Source organism: Pseudophryne corroboree, unplaced genomic scaffold (assembly GCF_028390025.1).
Source record: "Pseudophryne corroboree isolate aPseCor3 unplaced genomic scaffold, aPseCor3.hap2 scaffold_644, whole genome shotgun sequence".
Taxonomy (NCBI): Eukaryota; Metazoa; Chordata; class Amphibia; order Anura; family Myobatrachidae; genus Pseudophryne; species Pseudophryne corroboree.
Window position 1 is genome coordinate 221,603 of NW_026970233.1, and position 24,915 is coordinate 246,517.

The following is a 24,915-nucleotide window of genomic DNA, read 5'->3' on the forward strand; positions in this document are numbered from 1 at the left end:
ATAGCGAACCTGAATGAAGGGGACTATATGGTGTCCCTGGACATCAAGTATGCTTACCTTCATGTCCCAATTTGCCCTTCTCACCAAGGGTACCTCAGGTTCGTAGTACAGGACTGTCATTATCCGTTTCAGACGCTGCCGTTTGGATTGTCCACGGCACCCCGGGTCTTTACCAAGGTAATGGCCGAAATGATGATTCTTCTTCGAAGAAAAGGCGTCTTAATTATCCCTTACTTGGACGATCTCCTGATAAGGGCAAAGTCCAGGGAACAGTTGGAGGTCGGAGTAGCACTATCTCGGGTACTGCTACAACAGCACGGCTGGATTCTAAATATTCCAAAATCGCAGCTGATCCCAACGACACGTCTGCTGTTCCTAGGGATGATTCTGGACACAGTCCAGAAAAAGGTGTTTCTCCCGGAGGAGAAAGCCAGGGAGTTATCCGAGCTAGTCAGGAACCTCCTAAAACCAGGAAAAGTGTCAGTGCATCATTGCACAAGGGTCCTGGGAAAAAAGGTGGCTTCTTACGAAGCGATTCCATTCAGCAGATTTCACGCAAGAACTTTTCAGTGGGATCTGCTGGACAAATGGTCCGGATCGCATCTTCAGATGCATCAGCGGATAACCCTGTCTCCGAGGACAAGGGTGTCTCTTCTGTGGTGGCTGCAGAGTGCTCATCTACTAGAGGGCCGCAGATTCGGCATTCAGGATTGGATCCTGGTGACCACGGATGCCAGCCTGAGAGGCTGGGGAGCAGTCACACAGGGAAGAAATTTCCAGGGAACGTGGTAAAGTCTAGAGACTTCTCTCCACATAAATATACTGGAGCTAAGGGCAATTTACAATGCTCTATGCCTAGCAAGACCTCTGTTTCAAGGTCAGCCGGTGCTGATCCAGTCGGACAACATCACGGCAGTCGCCCACGTAAACAGACAGGGCGGCACAAGAAGCAGGAGGGCAATGGCAGAAGCTGCAAAGATTCTCCGCTGGGCGGAGAATCATGTGATAGCACTGTCAACAGTGTTCATTCCGGGAGTGGACAACTGGGAAGCAGACTTCCTCAGCAGGCACAATCTTCACCCGGGAGAGTGGGGACTTCACCCAGAAGTCTTCCACATGATTGTGAACCGTTGGGAAAGACCAAAGGTGGACATGATGGCGTCCCGCCTCAACAAAAAACTGGACAGGTATTGCGCCAGGTCAAGGGACCCTCAGGCAATAGCTGTGGATGCTCTGGTAACACCGTGGGTGTACCAGTCAGTGTATGTGTTCCCTCCTCTTCCTCTCATACCCAAGGTACTGAGAATTATAAGACGGAGAGGAGTAAGAACTATACTCGTGGCTCCGGATTGGCCAAGAAGGACTTGGTACCCGGAACTTCAAGAGATGCTCACAGAGGACCCATGGCCTCTGCCGCTAAGAAGGGACTTGCTTCAGCAAGGACCCTGTCTGTTCCAAGACTTACCGCGGCTGCGTTTGACGGCATGGCGGTTGAACGCCGGATCCTAAGGGAAAAAGGCATTCCGGAAGAGGTCATACCTACCCTGGTCAATGCCAGGAAGGAGGTGACCGCACAACATTATCACCGCATTTGGCGAAAATATGTGGCGTGGTGTGAGGCCAGGAAGGCCCCCACGGAGGAATTTCAACTGGGTCGATTCCTGCATTTCCTGCAAACAGGAGTGTCTATGGGCCTCAAATTGGGGTCCATTAAGGTTCAAATTTCGGCCCTGTCGATTTTCTTCCAGAAAGAATTGGCTTCAGTTCCTGAAGTCCAGACATTCGTCAAGGGAGTACTGCATATACAACCCCCTTTTGTGCCTCCAGTGGCACCGTGGGATCTCAACGTAGTTCTGGGATTCCTCAAATCACATTGGTTTGAACCGCTCAAATCTGTGGATTTGAAATATCTCACATGGAAAGTGACCATGCTGTTGGCCCTGGCCTCGGCCAGGCGAGTGTCAGAATTGGCGGCTTTGTCTCACAAAAGCCCATATCTGATTTTCCATTCGGACAGGGCAGAACTGCGGACGCATCCCCAGTTTCTCCCTAAGGTGGTGTCAGCGTTTCACCTGAACCAACCTATTGTGGTGCCTGCGGCTACTAGGGACTTGGAGGACTCCAAGTTGCTGGACGTTGTCAGGGCCCTGAAAATATATGTTTCCAGGACGGCTGGAGTCAGGAAAACTGACTCGCTGTTTATCCTGTATGCACCCAACAAGCTGGGTGCTCCTGCTTCTAAGCAGACGATTGCGCGTTGGATTTGTAGTACAATTCAGCTTGCACATTCGGTGGCAGGCCTGCCACAGCCAAAATCTGTAAAGGCCCATTCCACAAGGAAAGTGGGCTCATCTTGGGCGGCTGCCCGAGGGGTCTCGGCTTTACAACTTTGCCGAGCTGCTACTTGGTCAGGGGCAAACACGTTTGCAAAATTCTACAAATTTGATACCCTGGCTGAGGAGGACCTGGAGTTCTCTCATTCGGTGCTGCAGAGTCATCCGCACTCTCCCGCCCGTTTGGGAGCTTTGGTATAATCCCCATGGTCCTGACGGAGTCCCCAGCATCCACTTAGGACGTCAGAGAAAATAAGAATTTACTTACCGATAATTCTATTTCTCGTAGTCCGTAGTGGATGCTGGGCGCCCATCCCAAGTGCGGATTGTCTGCAATACTTGTACATAGTTATTGTTACAAAAATCGGGTTGTTATTGTTGTGAGCCATCTTTTCAGAGGCTCCTCTGTTATCATGCTGTTAACTGGGTTCAGATCACAAGTTGTACAGTGTGATTGGTGTGGCTGGTATGAGTCTTACCCGGGATTCAAAATCCTTCCTTATTGTGTACGCTCGTCCGGGCACAGTATCCTAACTGAGGCTTGGAGGAGGGTCATAGGGGGAGGAGCCAGTGCACACCACCTAGTCCTAAAGCTTTTATTTTTGTGCCCTGTCTCCTGCGGAGCCGCTAATCCCCATGGTTCTGACGGAGTCCCCAGCATCCACTACGGACTACGAGAAATAGAATTATCGGTAGGTAAATTCTTATTTATACTCCTGCTCTCCCCCTTACATCATGCCACTGTGTGTTACCAGCCCAGAGATCTGACCAGTCTCCTTCCCACACACTCTGGTGTATCTCATACATCAGGAGCCATCAGCCTCTATTATACTCCTGCTCTCCCCCTCACATCATGTCACTGTGTGTTACCAGCCCAGAGATCTGATCAGTCTCTTCCCCCATATTCTCTGGTGTGTCTCATACATCAGGAGCCATCAGCCTGTATTATACTCCTGCTCTCCCCTCACATCATGTCACTGTGTTACTAGCTCAGAGAACTGACCAGTCTCCTCCCCACACTCTCTGGTGTATTTCATACATCAGTAGCCATCAGTCCCTATTATACTCCTGCTCTCCTCCTCACATCATGTCACTGTGTGTTATCAGCCCAGAGATCTGACCAGTCTTCTTTCCACACTCAATGGTGTATGTTATACATCAGGAGCCATAATCACCTATTATACTCCTGCTCTCCCCCTCACATCATGTCACTGTGTGTTACCAGCCCAGAGATCTGACCAGTCTCCTCCCCACACTCTCTGGTGTATCTCATACATCAGGAGCCATCAGACCCTATTATACTCCTGCTCTCCCCCTCACATCATGTCACTGTGTGTTACCAGCCCAGAGATCTGACCAGTCTCCTCCCCACACACTCTGGTGTATCTCATACATCAGTAGCCATCAGCCCCTATTATACTCCTGCTCCCCCTCACGTCATATCACTGTGTGTTATCAGCCCAAAGATCTGACCAGTCTCCTCCCCACACCCTTTGGTATATCTCATACATCAGGAGCCATCAGCCCCTATTATACTCCTGATCTCCCCCTCACATCATGTCACTATATGTTACCAGCCCAGAGATCTGACCAGTCTTCTCACGACACTCTCTCGTGTATCATATACATCAGGGGACATCAGCCCCTATTATACTCCTGCTCTCCCCCTCACATCATGTAATTTTGTGTTACCAGCCCAGAGATCTGACCAGTCTCCTCCCCACACTCTCTGGTGTATCTCATACATCAGGAGCCATCAGCCCCTATTATACTCCTGCTCTCACCCTCACATCATGTCACTGTGTGTTACCAGCCCAGAGATCTGACCAGTCTCCTCACGACACTCTCTGGTGTATCATATACATCAGGGGACATCAGCCCCTATTATACTCGTGCTCTCCCCCTCACATCATGTAATTTTGTGTTACCAGTCATGAGATTTGACCAGTCTCCTCCCCACACACTCTGGTGTATCTCATACATCAGGAGCCTTCAGCCCCTATTATACTCCTGCTCCCCCTCACATCATATCACTGTGTGTTACCAGCCCAGAGATCTGACCAGTCTCCTCCCCACACTCTCTGGTGTATCTCATACATGAGGAGCCATCAGCCCCTATTATACTCCTGCTCTCCCCCTCACATCATGTCACTCTATGTTACCAGCCCAGAGATCTGACCAGTCTCCTCACGACACTCTCTGGTGTATCATATACATCAGGGGACATCAGCCCCTATTATACTTCTGCTCTCCCCCTCACGTCATGTCACTGTATGTTACCAGCCAAGAGATCTGACCAGTCTCCTCTCCACACTCTCTGGTGTATCTCATACATCAGGAGCCATCATCCTCTATTATACTCCTGTTCTCCGCTCACATCATGTCACTGTATGTTACCATCCCAGAGATCTGACCAGTCTCCTCACGACACTCTCTGGTGTATCATATACATCAGGAGCCATCAGCCCCTATTATACTCCTGTTCTCCCCTCACATCATGTCACTGTATGTTACCAGCCCAGAGATCTGACCAGTCTCCTCCCCACACTCTCTGGTGTATCATATACATCAGGGGATATCAGCCCCTATTATACTCCTGCTCTTCCTCTCACATCATGTCACTGTGTGTTACCAGCCCAGAGATCTGACCAGTCTCCTCACGACACTCTCTGGTGTATCATATACATCAGGGGACATCAGCCCCTATTATACTCTTGCTCTCCCCCTCACATCATGTAATTTTGTGTTACCAGTCATGAGATTTGACCAGTCTCCTCCCCACACACTCTGGTGTATCTCATACATCATGAGCCTTCAGCCCCTATTATACTCCTGCTCCCCCTCACATCATATCACTGTGTGTTACCAGCCCAGAGATCTGACCAGTCTCCTCCCCACACTCTCTGGTGTATCTCATACATGAGGAGCCATCAGCCCCTATTATACTCCTGCTCTCCCCCTTACATCATGTCACTCTATGTTACCAGCCCAGAGATCTGACCAGTCTCCTCACGACACTCTCTGGTGTATCATATACATCAGGGGACATCAGCCCCTATTATACTTCTGCTCTCCCCCTCACGTCATGTCACTGTATGTTACCAGCCAAGAGATCTGACCAGTCTCCTCTCCACACTCTCTGGTGTATCTCATACATCAGGAGCCATCATCCTCTATTATACTCCTGTTCTCCGCTCACATCATGTCACTGTATGTTACCATCCCAGAGATCTGACCAGTCTCCTCACGACACTCTCTGGTGTATCATATACATCAGGAGCCATCAGCCCCTATTATACTCCTGTTCTCCCCTCACATCATGTCACTGTATGTTACCAGCCCAGAGATCTGACCAGTCTCCTCCCCACACTCTCTGGTGTATCATATACATCAGGGGATATCAGCCCCTATTATACTCCTGCTCTTCCTCTCACATCATGTCACTGTGTGTTACCAGCCCAGAGATCTGACCAGTCTCCTCCCCACACTCTCTGGTGTATCTCATACATCAGGAGCCATCATCCACTATTATACTCCTGCTCTCCCCCTCACATTATGTCACTGTGTGTTACCAGCCCAGAGATCTGGCCAGTTTCCTCCCAACACTCTGTAGTGTATCTCATACATCAGGAGCCATCAGCCCCTATTATACTCCTGCTCTCCCCCTCACAACATGTCACTGTGTGTTACCAGCCCAGAGATCTGACCAGTATCCTTCCCACACCCTCTGGTGTATCTCATACATCAGGTACCATCAGCCCCTATTATACTCCTGCTCTCCCCCTCACATCATGTCACTGTGTGTTGTCGCAGTCAGAGATCTGACCAGTCTACACCCCACACTTTCTCATACATCAGAAGACATCTGTTACTATTCTTCTCCTTCTCCTGTTATAGCAGTGAGCAGCACAGTTGGTGTAATGGCAAGCATTACTGAATCACAGAGGTGAGGTTGTGGGTTCAAGTCCCTTACTGCATGGAGTTTGTATTTTCTCCCTGTTCTTTTATGGGTTTCCTCCCACAATCCAAAAATTATACCGGCTGAGCAACTAGTGTATATGTGTTTGCCTATGTGGTAAGGGCTATAGACTGTTAGCCCCTGGGACTGAGGTAAGTGAGCGGATATTCTCTGTAAAGTGCTGAGGAATATGTATGTGCTATATATGGATAAGTGGTAGCGAATGATCATGCATATCCCTGATCTGATCAGCTCCGGCTGCCAGGTTTGTCTGCTGTCCCTCATGTGGGTGTGACTGACCTCCCCCTGACCTTAGCTGCTGCCCTGATCTTGTGCTTCTCACGCTGTGCACCAGAAATGCGTCATTCCCAGCTCTGCTAACAGTACATTACGCGTATACTGCCCACTGTGTGCGAGCCTGGAGGCAGCAGTATTCCGTCACCTGATGTGAGGAGACGGGGCTCACAGATCACTTCCAGTATTAGATGGAAAGGTGAAATGTTTATGATTAAGGACAAGTTGCACCACAGCATGGCACTCAGTAACAGGAGCAGAGAGTCCAGTAATGTCCCGTGGCTCGGGACAGTCTGCCGTTGATCCAACGTACGTTTCAGCAGGGGTGATGTATAGAGGCAGTGACCAGGATAAGGGGCCGGTGACGGGTCTAAGTAATCCCAAAGTTATTTGTCCCACACGGCCTCTTGGCAGAGCATCAACGCTTGTCCACTATCAGAGACAATCACTGACTGCAAAGCTCTCCGGTAGCCATTCTTACCCCCTCTCACCCCCAATAGCGTAATCACTCAGGAGTGTCTGATGCTCCCCTTCCACTCATGACTTAAAATAATAGTCCTAGTAAAGAATAATACATTTTGACATGAATAACTTGATTGCATTTTGATAAACTGAATCTGATAGATATATTGTGTATTGTATATTTGCTTAGTTCTTATAATGTAGTAAGGGGAATGGGTCACCTCAATCTGCTCCCACCTGCTCTGCTCTGCTCCCTTCTGTCCAGTCCCTCCCCCAACTGTGACTCCTGACTTCATCTTTGCTCTCCTCTCCGTCCCCTCAAAATACAAGACAAAAGTGTAGGAAACAGATACTTATCACCCACCCAAAAGCTCAGACAGATGACGGAGCAGATTTGTGGTTACGTTCTACAAAGATGGGCGACACAAAGATATTACAGAGACACTGGCAGGTACTTTGTGCAGATGAAGATTTAGACAAAGGTGTGGGAGATACAATCTCCAGCTGGAGAAGATCAAGAAATCACTTTTTCAATGGACAACTAGTATATGGACAATTGACAGTTGTGAGCTATTCGTTCATTATTTCTCCAGCTGGGTCCACAGGTTATCCACAGGATAACAATAGGATATGATGGAGCGACAGCGGATTGGCACCAAATGGGATCCCCGCCCACTGGCTCAGGCAAATCAGTTTTTTGTTTGGTGCGGCAGGAGCCGGACCATGGTCACAGGGCTGCTGTTCTATGGCAGCCCTAAGCTTTATTATTTTATTTTTAATAGTCTAACTATGTTTTTGAGTGATCTTTCCTAACAGCGTCTTAAACGCATATTGGAAAGAGTCGCTCCAACAACGCTTACCCACGGTTCAAGTGCTGTGTCGACGGGCGTCTGTGTCGGATATACTAGCAGGTCCACCAGACGTTACCAGGCTGTGGCCGGAGCACGGGGAGAAGGTAAGGCACCGGTTCCACTTAGAAGGGGAATATGGACACCGCCGCACTGGTTTGGGAGGAGACTACCAAACAGTAGCTGATGCACCGCCACCACGGATGCTCCAGAGCTAGGCTTTAGGGATCATAAAGTGCCAGGAATGGTATGAGGCTGGGATCCCTAGGGTTGATGTCAGCATGGGCAGTCAGACGCTCTCCTGGTCGCCCCTCCCCCCAGTTCATGACCAGTTTCCGTCGGTCTCCCGCCATGAACTGTTGCCTCACTTCTGTCTCAGACGCTACCATGAGGTGTCTCGGTCGCAGCATAGGCCGCTGCGTCTGTGTACACTAAACTCTACCGCGAGGAGACCCAGTCGCAGGACAGGCGTCTGTATGACCGGTGCGCTTGTATGCACAGTGCGTCTATGTCCACTTTAAGGTTCCCGGAGCGACAGTGTACACTAGTAGCGTCTGGATCCATTCGGCGTTTGCTAATATATTGATCGATCTTGGAAGTGAGGTGAGTCTCCCTGTATCCCACTCTACTGAGTACAGGTTATACAGCACTACAATTCTTTCTACTTTTGTCAGTATGAATAGTTAAATTTAAGTGCCTATTGCATATGAGTCTTTACATTACTGTGGTTTTCTTCGCATTGCGTCTGAATACGTTCGGATCTGTTGTGCTCAAATGACTAATATATAACATGTGACTGACTGCTAGTGTGATTGCTGACTTTATATATGTTTGTCAGTGGTTTCTTCTGAACCTCAATGCTGGTGCATGGGATGGGGTCAGATTGATATCACTTTAATAAGGTAAAGTGATTACAGTCACTAACTGTGTAGTACACTGTGAAAAGCTGATTATTTATCATGTCTAAGAGCGGCAAAAGTGACGAGGTTACACTGACAGTAACTAGTGATGAGCACCGGAAATTTTTCGGGTTTTGGGTTCGGTTCCGCGGCCGTGTTTTGGGTTCGAACGCGTTTTGGCAAAACCTCACCGAATTTTTTTTGTCGGATTCGGGTGTGTTTTGGATTCGGTTTTTTTTTTTCAAAAAACCCTAAAAAACAGCTTAAATCATAGAATTTGGGAGTCATTTTGATCCCAAAATATTATTAACCTCAATAACCATAATTTCCACTCATTTTCAGTCTATTCTGAACACCTCACACCTCACAATATTATTTTTAGTCCTAAAATTTGCACCGAGGTCGCCGGATGACTAAGCTCAGCGTCCCAAGTGGCCGACACAAACACCTGGCCCATCTAGGAGTGGCACTGCAGTGTCACGCAGGATGGCCCTTCCAAAAAACACTCCCCAAACAGCACATGACGCAAAGAAAAAAAGAGGCGCAATGAGGTAGCTGTGTGAGTAAGATAAGCGACCCAAGTGGCCGACACAAACACCTGGCCCATCTAGGAGTGGCACTGCAGTGTCACGCAGGCTGGCCCTACAAAAAACTACTCCCCAAACAGCACATGACGCAAAGAAAAAAAGAGGCGCAATGAGGTAGCTGTGTGACTAAGATAAGCGACCCTAGTGGCCGACACAAACACCTGGCCCATCTAGGAGTGGCACTGCAGTGTCACGCAGGCTGGCCTTTCAAAAAACTACTCCCCAAACAGCACATGACGCAAAGAAAAAAAGAGGCGCAATGAGGTAGCTGTGTGAGTAAGATAAGCGACCCAAGTGGCCGACACAAACACCTGGCCCATCTAGGAGTGGCACTGCAGTGTCACGCAGGATGGCCCTTCAAAAAACTACTCCCAAACAGCACATGACGCAAAGAAAAATGAAAGAAAAAAGAGGTGCAAGATGGAATTGTCCTTGGGCCCTCCCACCCACCCTTATGTTGTATAAACAGGACATGCACACTTTAACCAACCCATCATTTCAGTGACAGGGTCTGCCACACGACTGTGACTGAAATGACGGGTTGGTTTGGACCCCCACCAAAAAAGAAGCAATTAATCTCTCCTTGCACAAACTGGCTCTACAGAGGCAAGATGTCCACCTCATCATCATCCTCCGATATATCACCGTGTACATCCCCCTCCTCACAGATTATCAATTCGTCCCCACTGGAATCCACCATCTCAGCTCCCTGTGTACTTTGTGGAGGCAATTGCTGCTGGTGAATGTCTCCACGGAGGAATTGATTATAATTCATTTTAATGAACATCATCTTCTCCACATTTTCTGGATGTAACCTCATACGCCGATTGCTGACAAGGTGAGCGGCGGCACTAAACACTCTTTCGGAGTACACACTTGTGGGAGGGCAACTTAGGTAGAATAAAGCCAGTTTGTGCAAGGGCCTCCAAATTGCCTCTTTTTCCTGCCAGTATAAGTACGGACTGTCTGACGTGCCTACTTGGATGCGGTCACTCATATAATCCTCCACCATTCTTTCAATGGGGAGAGAATCATATGCAGTGACAGTAGACGACATGTCCGTAATCGTTGTCAGGTCCTTCAGTCCGGACCAGATGTCAGCATCAGCAGTCGCTCCAGACTGCCCTGCATCACCGCCAGCGGGTGTGCTCGGAATTCTGAGCCTTTTCCTCGCACCCCCAGTTGCGGGAGAATGTGAAGGAGGAGATGTTGACAGGTCGCGTTCCGCTTGACTTGACAATTTTCTCACCAGCAGTTCTTTGAACCCCAGCAGACTTGTGTCTGCCGGAAAGAGAGATCCAAGGTAGGTTTTAAATCTAGGATCGAGCACGGTGGCCAAAATGTAGTGCTCTGATTTCAACAGATTGACCACCCGTGAATCCTTGTTAAGCGAATTGAGGGCTCCATCCACAAGTCCCACATGCCTAGCGGAATCGCTCTGTGTTAGCTCCTCCTTCAATGTCTCCAGCTTCTTCTGCAAAAGCCTGATGAGGGGAATGACCTGACTCAGGCTGGCAGTGTCTGAACTGACTTCACGTGTGGCAAGTTCAAAAGGTTGCAGAACCTTGCTCAACGTTGAAATCATTCTCCACTGCGCTTGAGACAGGTGCATTCCACCTCCTATATCGTGCTCAGTTGTATAGGCTTGAATGGCCTTTTGCTGCTCCTCCAACCTCTGAAGCATATAGAGGGTTGATTCCACCTCGTTACCACTTCTTGCTTCAGATGATGGCAGGGCAGGTTCAGGCGTTTTTGGTGTTGCTCCAGTCTTCTGGTCTTGGTGCCTGTACGCCGAAAGTGTCCCGCAATTCTTCTGGCCACCGACAGCATCTCTTGCACGCCCCTGTCGTTTTTTAAATAATTCTGCACCACCAAATTCAAGGTATGTGCAAAACATGGGACGTGCTGGAATTTGCCCAGATTTAATGCACACACAATATTGCTGGCGTTGTCCGATGCCACAAATCCACAGGAGAGTCCAATTGGGGTAAGCCATTCTGCGATGATCTTCCTCAGTTGCCGTAAGAGGTTTTTAGCTGTGTGCGTATTCTGGAAAGCGGTGATACAAAGCGTAGCCTGCCTAGGAATGAGTTGGCGTTTGCGAGATGCTGCTACTGGTGCCGCCGCTGCTGTTCTTGCGGCGGGAGTCAATACATCTACTCAGTGGGCTGTCACAGTCATATAGTCCTGAGTCTGCCCTGCTCCACTTGTCCACATGTCCGTGGTTAAGTGGACATTGGGTACAACTGCATTTTTTAGGACACTGGTTAGTCTTTTTCTGAGGTCTGTGTACATTTTCGGTATCGCCTGCCTTGAGAAATGGAACCTAGATGGTATTTGGTACCGGGGACACAGTATCTCAAACAAGTCTATAGTTGGCTCTGCAGTAATGATGGATACCGGAACCACGTTTCTCACCGGCCAGGCTGCCAAGGCCTCAGTTATCCGCTTTGCAGCAGGATGACTGCTGAGATATTTCATCTTCCTCGCAAAGGACTGTTGGACAGTCAGTTGCTTAGTGGAAGTAGTAAAAGTGGTCTTACGACTTCCCCTCTGGGATGACCATCGACTCCCAGCAGCAACAACAGCAGCGCCAGCAGCAGTAGGCGTTACACGCAAGGATGCATCGGAGGAATCCCAGGCAGGAGAGGACTCGTCAGAATTGCCAGTGACATGGCCTGCAGGACTATTGGCATTCCTGGGGAAGGAGGAAATTGACACTGAGGGAGTTGGTGGGGTGGTTTGCGTGAGCTTGGTTACAAGAGGAAGGGATTTACTGGTCAGTGGACTGCTTCCGCTGTCGCTCCCAAAGTTTTAGAACTTGTCACTGACTTATGATGAATGCGCTGCAGGTGACGTATAAGGGAGGATGTTCCGAGGTGGTTAACGTCCTTACCCCTACTTATTACAGCTTGACAAAGTCAACACACGGTTTGACAAATGTTGTCCGCATTTCTGTTGAAATACTTCCACACCGAAGAGCTGATTTTTTTGGTATTTTCACCAGGCATGTCAATGGCCATATTCCTCCCACGGACAACAGGTGTCTCCCCGGGTGCCTGACTTAAACAAACCACCTCACCATCAGAATCCTCCTGGTCAATTTCCTCCCCAGCGCCAGCAACACCCATATCCTCCTCATCCTGGTGTACTTCAACACTGACATCTTCAATCTGACTATCAGGAACTGGACTGCGGGTGCTCCTTCCAGCACTTGCAGGGGGCGTGCAAATGGTGGAAGGCGCATGCTCTTCACGTCCAGTGTTGGGAAGGTCAGGCATCGCAACCGACACAATTGGACTCTCCTTGTGGATTTGGGATTTCGAAGAACGCACAGTTCTTTGCTGTGCTTTTGCCAGCTTGAGTCTTTTAATTTTTCTAGCGAGAGGCTGAGTGCTTCCATCCTCATGTGAAGCTGAACCACTAGCCATGAACATAGGCCAGGGCCTCAGCCGTTCCTTGCCACTCCGTGTGGTAAATTGCATATTGGCAAGTTTACGCTTCTCCGACGACAATTTTATTTTAGATTTTTGAGTCCTTTTTTTACTGATATTTGGTGTTTTGGATTTTACATGCTCTGTACTATGACATTGGGCATCGGCCTTGGCAGACGACGTTGATGGCATTTCATCGTCTCGGCCATAACTAGTGGCAGCAGCTTCAGCACGAGGTGGAAGTGGATCTTGATCTTTCCCTATTTTTGGAACCTCAACATTTTTGTTCTCCATATTTTAATAGGCACAACTAAAAGGCACCTCAGGTAAACAATGGAGATGGATGGATACTAGTATACAATTATGGATGGACGAGCGACTGCCGACACAGAGGTAGCTACAGCCGTGGACTACCGTACTGCGTCTGCTGCTAATATAGACTGGATGATAATGATATAATAAATATATATATATATCACTACTTCAGCCAGACAGGTATATATTATAATGACGGACCTGCTGGACACTGTCAGCACTGCAGACTCCTAAAGTAAGCTACTAGTATCAAGAAGATAGAAAAAAGAAAAAAACCACAGGTAGGTGGTATACAATTATGGATGGACGAGCGACTGCCGACACAGAGGTAGCTACAGCCATGGACTACTGTACTGCGTCTGCTGCTAATATAGACTGGATGATAATGATATAAAAATATATATATATCACTACTGCAGCCGGACAGGTATATATTATATAATGACGGACCTGCTGGACACTGTCAGCAGCACTGCAGACTCCTAAAGTAAGCTACTAGTAGTATCAAGAAGATAGAAAAAAAAAACACCCACAGGTAGGTGGTATACAATTATGGATGGACGAGCGACTGCCGACACAGAGGTAGCTACAGCCGTGGACTACCATACTGCGTCTGCTGCTAATATAGACTGGATGATAATGATATAAAAAATATATATATATATATATCACTACTGCAGCCAGACAGGTATATATTATAATGACGGACCTGCTGGACACTGTCAGCACTGCAGACTCATAAAGTAAGCTACTAGTATCAAGAAGATAGAAAAAAGAAAAAAAACACAGGTAGGTGGTATACAATTATGGATGGACGAGCGACTGCCGACACAGAGGTAGCTACAGTCGTGGACTACCGTACTGCGTCTGCTGCTAATATAGACTGGATGATAATGATACAAAAAATATATATATATATCACTACTGCAGCCGGACAGGTATATATTATATAATTAATGACGGACCTGCTGGACACTGTCAGCAGCACTGCAGACTCCTAAAGTAAGCTACTAGTAGTATCAAGAAGATAGAAAAAAAAAACACCCACAGGTAGGTGGTATACAATTATGGATGGACGAGCGACTGCCGACACAGAGGTAGCTACAGCCGTGGACTACCGTACTGCGTCTGCTGCTAATATAGACTGGATGATAATGATATAAAAAATATATATATATCACTACTGCAGCCGGACAGGTATATATTATAATGACGGACCTGCTGGACACTGTCAGCACTGCAGACTCCTAAAGTAAGCTACTAGTATCAAGAAGATAGAAAAAAAAAACCACAGGTAGGTGGTATACAATTATGGATGGACGAGCGACTGCCGACACAGAGGTAGCTACAGCCGTGGACTACTGTACTGCGTCTGCTGCTAATATAGACTGGATGATAATGATATAAAAAAGATATATATATCACTACTGCAGCCGGACAGGTATATATTATATAATGACGGACCTGCTGGACACTGTCAGCAGCACTGCAGACTCCTAAAGTAAGCTACTAGTAGTATCAAGAAGATAGAAAAAAAAAACCACAGGTAGGTGGTATACAATTATGGATGAACGAGCGACTGCCGACACAGAGGTAGCTACAGCCGTGGACTACCGTACTGCGTCTGCTGCTAATACAGACTGGATGATAATGATATAAAAAATATATATATATCACTACTGCAGCCGGACAGGTATATATTATAATGACGAACCTGCTGGACACTGTCAGCACTGCAGACTCCTAAAGTAAGCTACTAGTATCAAGAAGATAGAAAAAAAAAAACCACAGGTAGGTGGTATACAATTATGGATGGACGAGCGACTGCCGACACAGAGGTAGCTACAGCCGTGGACTACCGTACTGCGTCTGCTGCTAATATAGACTGGATGATAATGATATAAAAAATATATATATATCACTACTGCAGCCGGACAGGTATATATTATATAATGACGGACCTGCTGGACACTGTCAGCAGCACTGCAGACTCCTAAAGTAAGCTACTAGTAGTATCAAGAAGATAGAAAAAAAAAAAAACACCACAGGTAGGTGGTATACAATTCTGGATGGACGAGCGACTGCCGACACAGAGGTAGCTACAGCCGTGGACTACCGTACTGCGTCTGCTGCTAATATAGACTGGATGATAATGATATAAAAAAAAAATATATATATCACTACTGCAGCCGGACAGGTATATATTATATAATTAATGACGGACCTGCTGGGCATTGTCAGCAGAATGCGTTTATAGAATAAAAACACCACACGACGAGTGTTTAACTTTTTCAGGCAGACAATCACAATATACTGGTGGTCAGAAAGTGGTCACTGGTCAGTCACACTGGCAGTGGCACTCTGGCAGCAAAAGTGTGCACTGTTAAATAATATGTACTCCTGCTACTGCTCCCCAGTCTCCCCCACAATTAAGCTGTGTGAGCACTCAGCACAGTCAGATATACATAGATGATGCAGCACACTGAGGCTGTGCACAGATATGGTATACTGTTACTGTGTCACTGTGTATCGTTTTTTTTCAGGCAGAGAACGGATTATATTAAATAATAATATAATAAAACTGCACTGGTGGTCACTGGTCAGTCACTAGTAAACTCTGCACTCTCTGAGTACTCCTAAGCTCCAGTAAATCAAGTGTCTCACTCTCACTCTCTCTCTTCTAATCTAAATGGAGAGGACGCCAGCCACGTCCTCTCCCTATGAATCTCAATGCACGTGTGAAAATGGCGGCGACGCGCGGCTCCTTATATAGAATCCGAGTCTCGCGATAGAATCCGAGCCTCGCGAGAATCCGACAGCGGGATGATGACGTTCGGGCGCGCTCGGGTTAACCGAGCAAGGCGGGAGGATCCGAGCCTGCTCGGACCCGTGGGGAAAAAGCTGAAGTTCGGGCGGGTTCGGATTCCGAGGAACCGAACCCGCTCATCACTAACAGTAACACCAACACTTATAACATGTTTGTCCTGCAAAACGGGATTATCCTCTCAGGATCTGGCACATGATGTGCAAATTGTTTTGATTTTCAGCAGATTGCAAGGCAGATCCCTGTTCAACTGCAGGTAGATCCACCTTGGGCGATGTTTGCTCAGACCGTGTCCAGTATAGCTGAACTGGTAATTCCTACAGCTTCAATACCAGCAGTAGGATACACTATTAACCCATACATGCAGCTCCCTTATTACGGTATATCCACTACAGCTCAGGATACACAGCAAGCTGATAAACCGGGTGTAAATAAATGATCAAATTCACAGGTTACACAGGATGATACATCAGATGATGATAGCTCTATGTACTCTGCTTCATCATATCAAGAACAGGTGGAAGGTATCAGCTCAGTGGATATAGCTGAATTAATTGGAGCAATGAAGGCTATTCTGTCCTTAGGGGATTCAGCAGAGCCAGTGTTAAAAACTAAGGCACCTATGTTTAAACATCCCAAAACAGTTAGGGTCGAGTTTCCAGGATCAGATCAGCTGACGGAAATCATGGAAGAAGCTTGGGCTGCACCCAATAACAAATATAGAATTCCCAGAAAATGGGATTCCAATTACCCTTTTCCAACTGGGAACTGTTTAAAAAGGGAAGTGCCTCCTAAGGTAGATACGCATGTCATTCGATTAGTGTGAAAATTTATATTGCCTTTGCAGTCAACGTCATTGAATGATGTCACAGAAAGGAGAGTGGATGGGTTTTTTAAAACCATATTTTCACTGTCGGGGGTAGTCCTAAGGCCAGCTATGGCTTCAGCTTGGATGGCAAAAGCAGTAGCTGAATGAGCTGAGGTACTGGAAGACGGGCTTTCAGCACCTACCCATATAGCTCACATGAAACAGGCTGCAGTATTCTTAGAAGAAGCGGCAATAGATATGGGTACTATTGCTTCTAAAGTATCAGCCTTAACAGTAGCTGCTCGCAGAGCAGTTTGGCTGCGCACGTGGAAAGCTGATTCAGAATCGAAAAAGGTTCTGGAATCTTTGCCTTTTGTGGGGAATATTCTGTTTGGTAAGGAATTGACAGATATTCTGGAATCAGAGGCAGAATCCAAGAAGGTCAGGTTTCCTGCCACATATAACCCAGACCTAAGTGTCCGGTTTTTCGGCCATTTTGCAAGGAAAAGCAAAAGGAAAAAGTGATCGTAAGCAGCCCCAATACAATAAGTTTAGAAACATAGAATTTGTCGGCAGATAAGAACCACTTGGCCCATCTAGTCTGCCCCTTATTTTTTATTTTATTTTTATATTATTTTTTATCACTAACCTTTTTTGATCCTTATTTCTTTGTAAGGATATCCTTATGTCTATCCCATGCATTTTTAAATTGCTCTACTGTCTTAGCCTCTACCACCTCTGATGGGAGGCTATTCCACTTGTCCACTACCCTTTCTGTGAAATAATTTTTCCGCAAATTTCCCCTGAACCTCCCCCCCTCCAGTCTCAGTGCATGTCCTCGTGTCCTATTGCTTCTCTTCAATTGGAGAATGTTTCCCTCCTGGACTTTGTTAAAACCCTTGATATATTTGAAGGTTTCTATCATGTCCCCCCTTTCCCTTCTCTGCTCCAAACTATACATATTGAGATTTCTTAGTCTTTCTGGGTACGTTTTGTGATGTAGGCCATGCACCATTTTAGTTGCCCTCCTTTGTAAAGTTTCTAATGTATTAATATCCTTTTGAAGATATGGCCTCCAGAACTGAATACAGTATTCTAGATGAGGCCGTACCAATGACCTATACAGTGGCATTATTACTTCTTTCTTTCTGCTGCTGATTCCTCTCCCAATGCAGCCAAGCATCTGACTAGCCTTCCTCATTGCCTTGTTACATTGCTTACCTGCTTTTAAGTCGTCTGAAATAGTGACTCCTAGATCCCTTTCCTCCTCAGTAGTTTCCAGTATAGTGCCATTAATACTGTATTTAGCTTTAGGATTTTTGAGACCCAAGTGCATGATTTTGCATTTTTTGGCATTAAACTGTAATTGCCAGACTCTTGACCATTCCTCTAGTCTACCTAGATCCTCAATCATTTGTTTTACCCCACCTGGTGTGTCTATCCTGTTGCATACCTTTGTGTCATCTGCAAAAAGGCATATTTTCCCTTTAATGCCATTTGCAGTGTCACCAATAAAGATATTAAAAAGCACTGGTCCAAGTACAGATCCCTGGGGTACTCCACTGGTAACATTTCCCTCCTGTGAATGCACTCCATTTACCACAACTCTCTGTTTTCTATCCTTCAACCAAGATCTTATCCATTCAATAATCCTAATATCCAATCCCAGTAAGGCAAAGAAGCATTAGGCCACCAGAGGGCCAGCTTCCAACCCAGAAGATAAGCCATCAGCCTGATGGTGCGGGCCTCCGCCTGGGGGACCCCAGGGTAGGGGGCAGACTTCTTCATTTTGCACAGATATGGCAGCAGTCTACAACAGATGCCTGGGTGCATGAAGTGGTATCTCTGGGTTATGTTTTCCCCGTTCAAGAAGCAGCCTCCTCAAAAGTTCTTCTGTACCAGCCCGTCTCGGATAGAGGCGAAGGCCAGAGCACTGCAAGAAGGAGTTCAGAAATTGCTTCAGTCAGGATTAATTATTCCAGTACCCCCTGCACAATGGGGACAGGGTTTTTACTCCATCCTGTTTTTGGTTCAGAAACCAAATGGGTCGTTTCGGCCGATTCTCAATCTCAAAATGTTAAACAAATACATTTTGGTACCACGGTTCCACATGGAGACTTTACGCTCCATAGTTTTAGCCATGGAACCAGGGGATTACATGGTCTACCTAGATATACAGGATGCTTACCTGCATGTTCCTATAGCACTGTCTCATCAGTGTTACCTCAGGTTCGCCATCCTTCAGCAACATTTTCAGTTCCAGGCCTTACCCTTTGGGTTAGCCACAGCTTCCAGAGTATTTACCAAGATGATGGTGGTTATGGCAGCTTATCTCCGAAAGCAGGGGATAAGAATTTTTCCATACCTCGACGATCTTTTAATCCTGGAACTGTCCCAGGAAATGTGCTTGGGCCATCTCCAGCAGACAATAACTTGTCTACAGACGGCTCATACATTGGGCAAAGTCATCTCTGATTCCATCACAACAGATGATTCACTTGGGGGCTGTATTGGATTCAAGTCTGCAGACAATATTTTTACCTCGGAACAAAATATCCAAGGTGCAGTTAAGGACTCAGGAGTTGTTACACAGTCAAACAATATCAATTCAACATTCGACATGGTGGAGTAGGCACAGTTCCACTCAAGACCTCTGCAGCATCTGATTCTGTCCAAATGGAATGGGGTACATCAGACGATAAAGTAACATACCATAGTACTTTCAGAAAAAGTAAGAAGGTCATTAGCCTGGTGGCTGCAGACATCCAATCTAGACAAGGGGAGACCCTTTTGGATATCCGATTGGGAGATCCTGACAACAGATGCCAGTCTTTAGGGCTGGGGATCAGTGTCCGGAAAATTATGGTTCCAAGGACAGTGAACCACAGAAGAAAGTTGCCTGCTAATAAACCTGTTGGAGCATCAGGCCATATACATGGCACTGATTCAGGCAAAAGACACTTCGCAAGGAAAACAAGTCCAGATCCGCTCAGACAATGCGACAGCAGCAGCGTACCTCAACCATCTGGGACGGACTCGCAGCAAAACAGCAATGGAGGAGGTAAGTCACATACTAAAATGGGCAGAACTCCATCTTCCAGCATTGTCCGCAGTGTTCATTCCGGGAGCCCTAAACTGGGAAGCGGATTTTCTCAGTCGACACGCCATTCAAGCAAGCGAATGGGCTCTACACCCGGAAGTCTTTCAGACTCTGGTAGACAAGTGGGGTTTGCCAGAGATAGATCTCATGGCGTCCCATCTGAACAACAAAGTGCCAGCATACGGGTCAAGAACAAAGGATCCCGGAGCGATCTTTGTGGACGCTCTATCAATGAAATGGGATTTTCATCTGGCATATCTGTTTCCTCCGATCATCTTGCTACCCAAGGTGGTGTGGAAAATAAAGCAAGAAAAGGGTGCCGTGATTCTAATAGCTCCGGCTTGGCCCAGAAGGCATTGGTACACAGATCTGCAAAGTATGTCAATGGATGTTCCAATTCTGCTCCCTCAACGTCCAGATCTACTGATGCAGTGTCCTTGTTATCACAGGCAGCTGGATCGACTGTCGTTGACGGCGTGGTTCTTGAAACCTCTATCCTGAAGTCAAGAGGATTCTCACAACAGGTAATTTAAACAATGCTCAGAGCAAGGAAACCCTCCTCAGCTCGCATTTATCACCGAATATGGCAGACCTATATTCATTGGTGCAGTAAAGGAAATATAGGCCCAAAATCTTTCCAAGTTTCCAGGGTCTTAGATTTCCTTCAAGAAGGAATAGATAAGGGTTTGAAGGTGGCTTCCTTGAGAGTGCAAGTATCAGCATTGACTGTATGGTTCCAAAAGAAAATTGCCAATTTACAGGATGTGCGTACTGTTTTCCAGAGAATGCTGCGCATTCAACCGGCTTTTGGTCCTCCGGCAGTGCCTTGGGACTTAAGTCTAGTTCTCATAGCCCTTCAAGTTGCTCTGTTTGAACCACTTAATAAAGTGGCTCTGAAATTGTTGACTGCTAAAGTTCTCTTTCTACTGACTATGACATCAGCTAGAAGAGTGTCAGATTTAGGAGCGCTGTCATGCCGTTCTCCTTTTCTGATTTTTTTATCCAGATAAATCAGTTCTCAGAACTAGGTCTGGGTATCTTCCTAAGGTGGTGTCTAAATTCCACCTTAATGAAGAAATTATAGTCCCGGTTTTCAGGTATCGGGACTGTCTGCGGGAGAAGCGTTGCTGGACGTAGTTCGGGCGTTAAGGGTCTACGTGGATCGTACCAGTGCCATCAGAAAGACAGATTCTCTCTCCATTTTTTATGGATTTCACAAGAGAGGATGGCCTGCTACTAAACAGACGCTAGCAAGATGGCTTCAAATGATGATTTCAGAAGCGTATTCTCAAGCTGATCTCCCTGTTCCGGCTAATGTCTTGCTCACTCTACTCGTAAGGTAGGTCCTTCATGGGCAGCACAACATGGTGCTTCAGCAGAACAGATATGTAAGGCAGCCACATGGTCTTCCATTAACACTTTCATTAGACATTATGCCTTGTATACTTTTGCCTCTCATGACGCTAAATTCGGGCGCAAGGTTCTCCTGTCCAATCAGGAGTGTACCCACCACTAAATTGCTTTGGGCTAAATTGCTTTGAGAAATCCCATTGTTATCCTGTGGATAATCTGTGGACCCAGCCGAAGAAATATATGTTATGGTTGATAATGGTATTTCTCCTATGTCCACAGGTTCCACAGGGATCCCACCCTGATGCAACTGATTTGGGGATCTTTATACTCGCTAAACTCTTCCCTCTTGCATGGAAGGGTGTGCATGTGTGTTCTTCTCGCCTGAATAGGGCTCTACATGATGCTCCTGCCTAAATGCTTTGGAATACAACTGAATTGCCTGAGACAGTGGGCGGGGATATATGGACGAGCCCATTGCATCCTGGGAGGACTGAAAGCTTGTGATCATTTGATGCCAATCCGCTGTAGCTCCATCATATCCCATTGTTATCCTGTGGAACCTGTGGATATAGGAGAAATACCGTTATCAACGATAAGTTCTTACCATAACGTATATTTCTTCATCAATTTAGCAGGCAAAGGGTCTAGAGGTGATTCCAAGTGTTGAATTTGCATTTTTAAGCTGTTGCTGTGAACCCACAACATGCAGTCAAATGAGACAAAATCAGACAGATAGCAGGGACCTTCAGAGTGGCCAAATCATCAAATTTATATTGACCTAACCGTATAGTATCCCATCTTCCACCTATTGTATCACACCATTCTCCCCAAAATCTCCCTTTTTTCCAAACACACCAAACACATTTTCACTCAGTAAATTGGGATGTATTCCTCCCTTTCTAGAAATAATTCAGCAATCTTATATCCTGAAACCCCCAAAAAACCCTAAAAAAACTTTGTTGACCTTTTGTGTGTCGACCATGCCCACGTCAACCTAATGACCATGTCGACCTTCCATATATGTTGACCTAGACGTGTCAACTTTCGGTCAGTGTCGACCTACTTACTGTTGACCTTCAGTGGTCAAACTAGTGACTGACGACCTAAAGACCGGATACCAGTTTAATTAGTTATTTTTAGATTTATATATTATCTTTTAAGGCAGTAGTTCCCAAACTTGGTGCCGTGAGGCACTTCCAGAGGTGCTTCAGGTTGGTGGTCCAGCACTAGGGTGCCATGATTTAAGAAAGTTTGGGAACCACTGTTATAAGGCAATTCTTTCCTCTGCCACTGTAAATTGTGCGGCAGTATCAGCAAAGATGGTGTTGATGAGCTTCTGATTCAGTGTAGGGCTGAAGGGATCTGCCCACACAGAGAAGAAAAAGGGTGGACAGACAGTCCAGGTGGGGACTGCTGTTAGAGCCCAGGGTGCCTGGAGGCCAGTGGGGGCTAGGAAGCCACATTCTTATCCGCAAGAGGCAAGGAGAACCAAAATACTCTGAAACTGTATTTGAGTAGTTGTGGTTGCCAGGCCAAAGCCTGTGGAGATACCTGCAAGAAGCATGCAAGACTTTGAGACTTTGCACACAGACTAGCTGACCCACGCTCTAGCTGGACACAATTCGGCTGTCTAGTCACTGGCCAACTAGCTGGCATCTGTTGCCCCGCCTACAACAGTGTTTTGTCCTCTTCCCAACCACTACAAACCAATTACAGAAAACATATCAATGACACACATGTGGCGCACCTGTGGGTTTGTGTGCTGTAATAGAAATCCAGAGGGAATGTGACCCTGACTGCAGCCTGTTCATTTGCCAGAAAAAGGGAGTACCAGCTTCCATTCCCAGTACATGTCACCACACCTTGCATTACATTTCTATCTTCTGCAGTGGAAGTACTATATCTAGGCAGATATCTTTGTGATCTATTGGCGTATAATTTCTAGTGAAGATGGCAGAATATCGCAATGTAAGAGACTCTGAATGAGGCTTGATAGTAGCTACATTCTGCAGTCACTTAGATGGGAGCAGGCTCTTTCAGGAAGACAATGCATCACCCTACAGGTCTGGAGCCACCATATTATGGCTGGAGGAGCATTTCTCTGAGTCTGACATCAGAAATTGGATCCCTCATTTGCCATATCTGAACCCAGTAGCACTCCACTGGGGAATATTATAAATTGTACCTTATTATGGAGAGACATTCAATTTTCTGTACACTTATTCCCAACAGATGAATGTAACAGAAGGAATATCTCGGAAGAAAATCTAATTTCATCTTCAGGTTGTAAAACAGAAGATGATGACATCACACAAGATTCTCCTGGACAAAACACTACTGCCCTACTTGTACCACCTGTACCTCACAATGTGCTTGTGTCATCTGGTCCCTCTAATCAGAGGGGATGTTCTGATAACACTGATATTGGGTCATCTTCTACAGCACTGACAGTAGATAAAATATTTCCCTGTTCTATAGATGACAGATGTTTTACACAGACCGCACAGCTTATAACCAATCATCCAGCTAAGGGAGGTGAGAAACCATTTCCATGTTCTGAGTGTGGGAAATGTTTTACCGATAAATCAAATCTTGTTACACATCAGAGAAGTCACACAGGTGACAAGCCATTTCCATGTTCTGAGTGTGGGAAAAGTTTTACATACAACTCACGTCTTGTTACACATCAGAGAAGTCACACAGGTGAGAGGCCATTTCCATGTTCTGAGTGTGGGAAATGTTTTACACATAAATCAAATCTTGTTCTACATGAGAGAATACATACAGGTGAGAAGCCATTTCCATGCTCAGTGTGGGAAATGTTTTACTGATAAATCAAATCTTGTTAAACATCAGAGAAGTCACACAGGTGAAAAGCCATTTCCATGTTCTGAGTGTGGGAAACGTTTTACACACAAGTCACGTCTTGTTAGACATCAGAGAAGACACACAGGTGAGAAACCATTTCCATGTTCTGTGTGTGGGAATTGTTTTAGAGATAAATCATCTGTTGTTAGACATCAGAAACTTCACACACATGAGAATGTGTAACATAACAGTAATCGAATCTTGATAAAACTATACTTTATTAACACTAGTAAAAAATTGGTATATATGCAGATGGAAAGTTATTTATCTTACAAATAAATCTAATTTCTCACATATTTTTTTGTTAAAGGGCTGAGCTGGAATGGTTTGTGTTATTTCTCTAGCATCCATAAGGGATATTGGGGACAGAATTAGTGTGATGGGGTATAGATGGGTCCAAAGGAGCAAGTGTACTTTAAAATTCTTCACTGGGTGTGCTGGCTCCTCCCCTCTATGCCCCCTCCTACAGCTCAGTTTAGATAAAGTTCCCTCAGGAGAGGATGCACACTCTAAAGCTCCAGAGTTTTTCTTCATTTTATTTCTAAGTTTTATTTATTTCGGTATGCTGTTTGGGCAACAGCATACCTGCGCCATGGGAGTTATGGGGGAGATGGTCACCGGCCTCTTGAGGTGCAGAGCTGCTTCCCCGCTGCAGGACCGCCGTCCTGAGGGGCTGTTTGTTCAGCGAGGCATGGATCCTTGGCTGTCGCAGCCGCAGCATGCGACACACCCCTAACACTGCGTGAAGGTGATAATCAGTGGTGAGTACCAACCAGGTTCCCCACTAGGGGGGTCCCCCGGTCTAATGTGTAGCTGAAGCGCGGCTGAGGCG

The 24,915-nt window shown here is 46.4% G+C and overlaps 1 protein-coding gene across 1 annotated transcript in view; it reads left to right on the plus strand.

Moving 5' to 3' along the window:
- The window catches only part of LOC135036374 (oocyte zinc finger protein XlCOF29-like), a 41,226-nt gene extending 16,840 nt beyond the window's left edge, over positions 1–24,386 (plus strand). Inside the window, exon 7 of the mRNA XM_063954441.1 lies at positions 23,448–24,386. Coding sequence (XP_063810511.1) covers positions 23,448–24,046 — 599 coding nt within the window. The 3' untranslated portion in view covers positions 24,047–24,386. The remainder of the gene's footprint in view (positions 1–23,447) is intronic.
- The last annotated feature ends 529 nt before the right edge of the window (positions 24,387–24,915 follow it).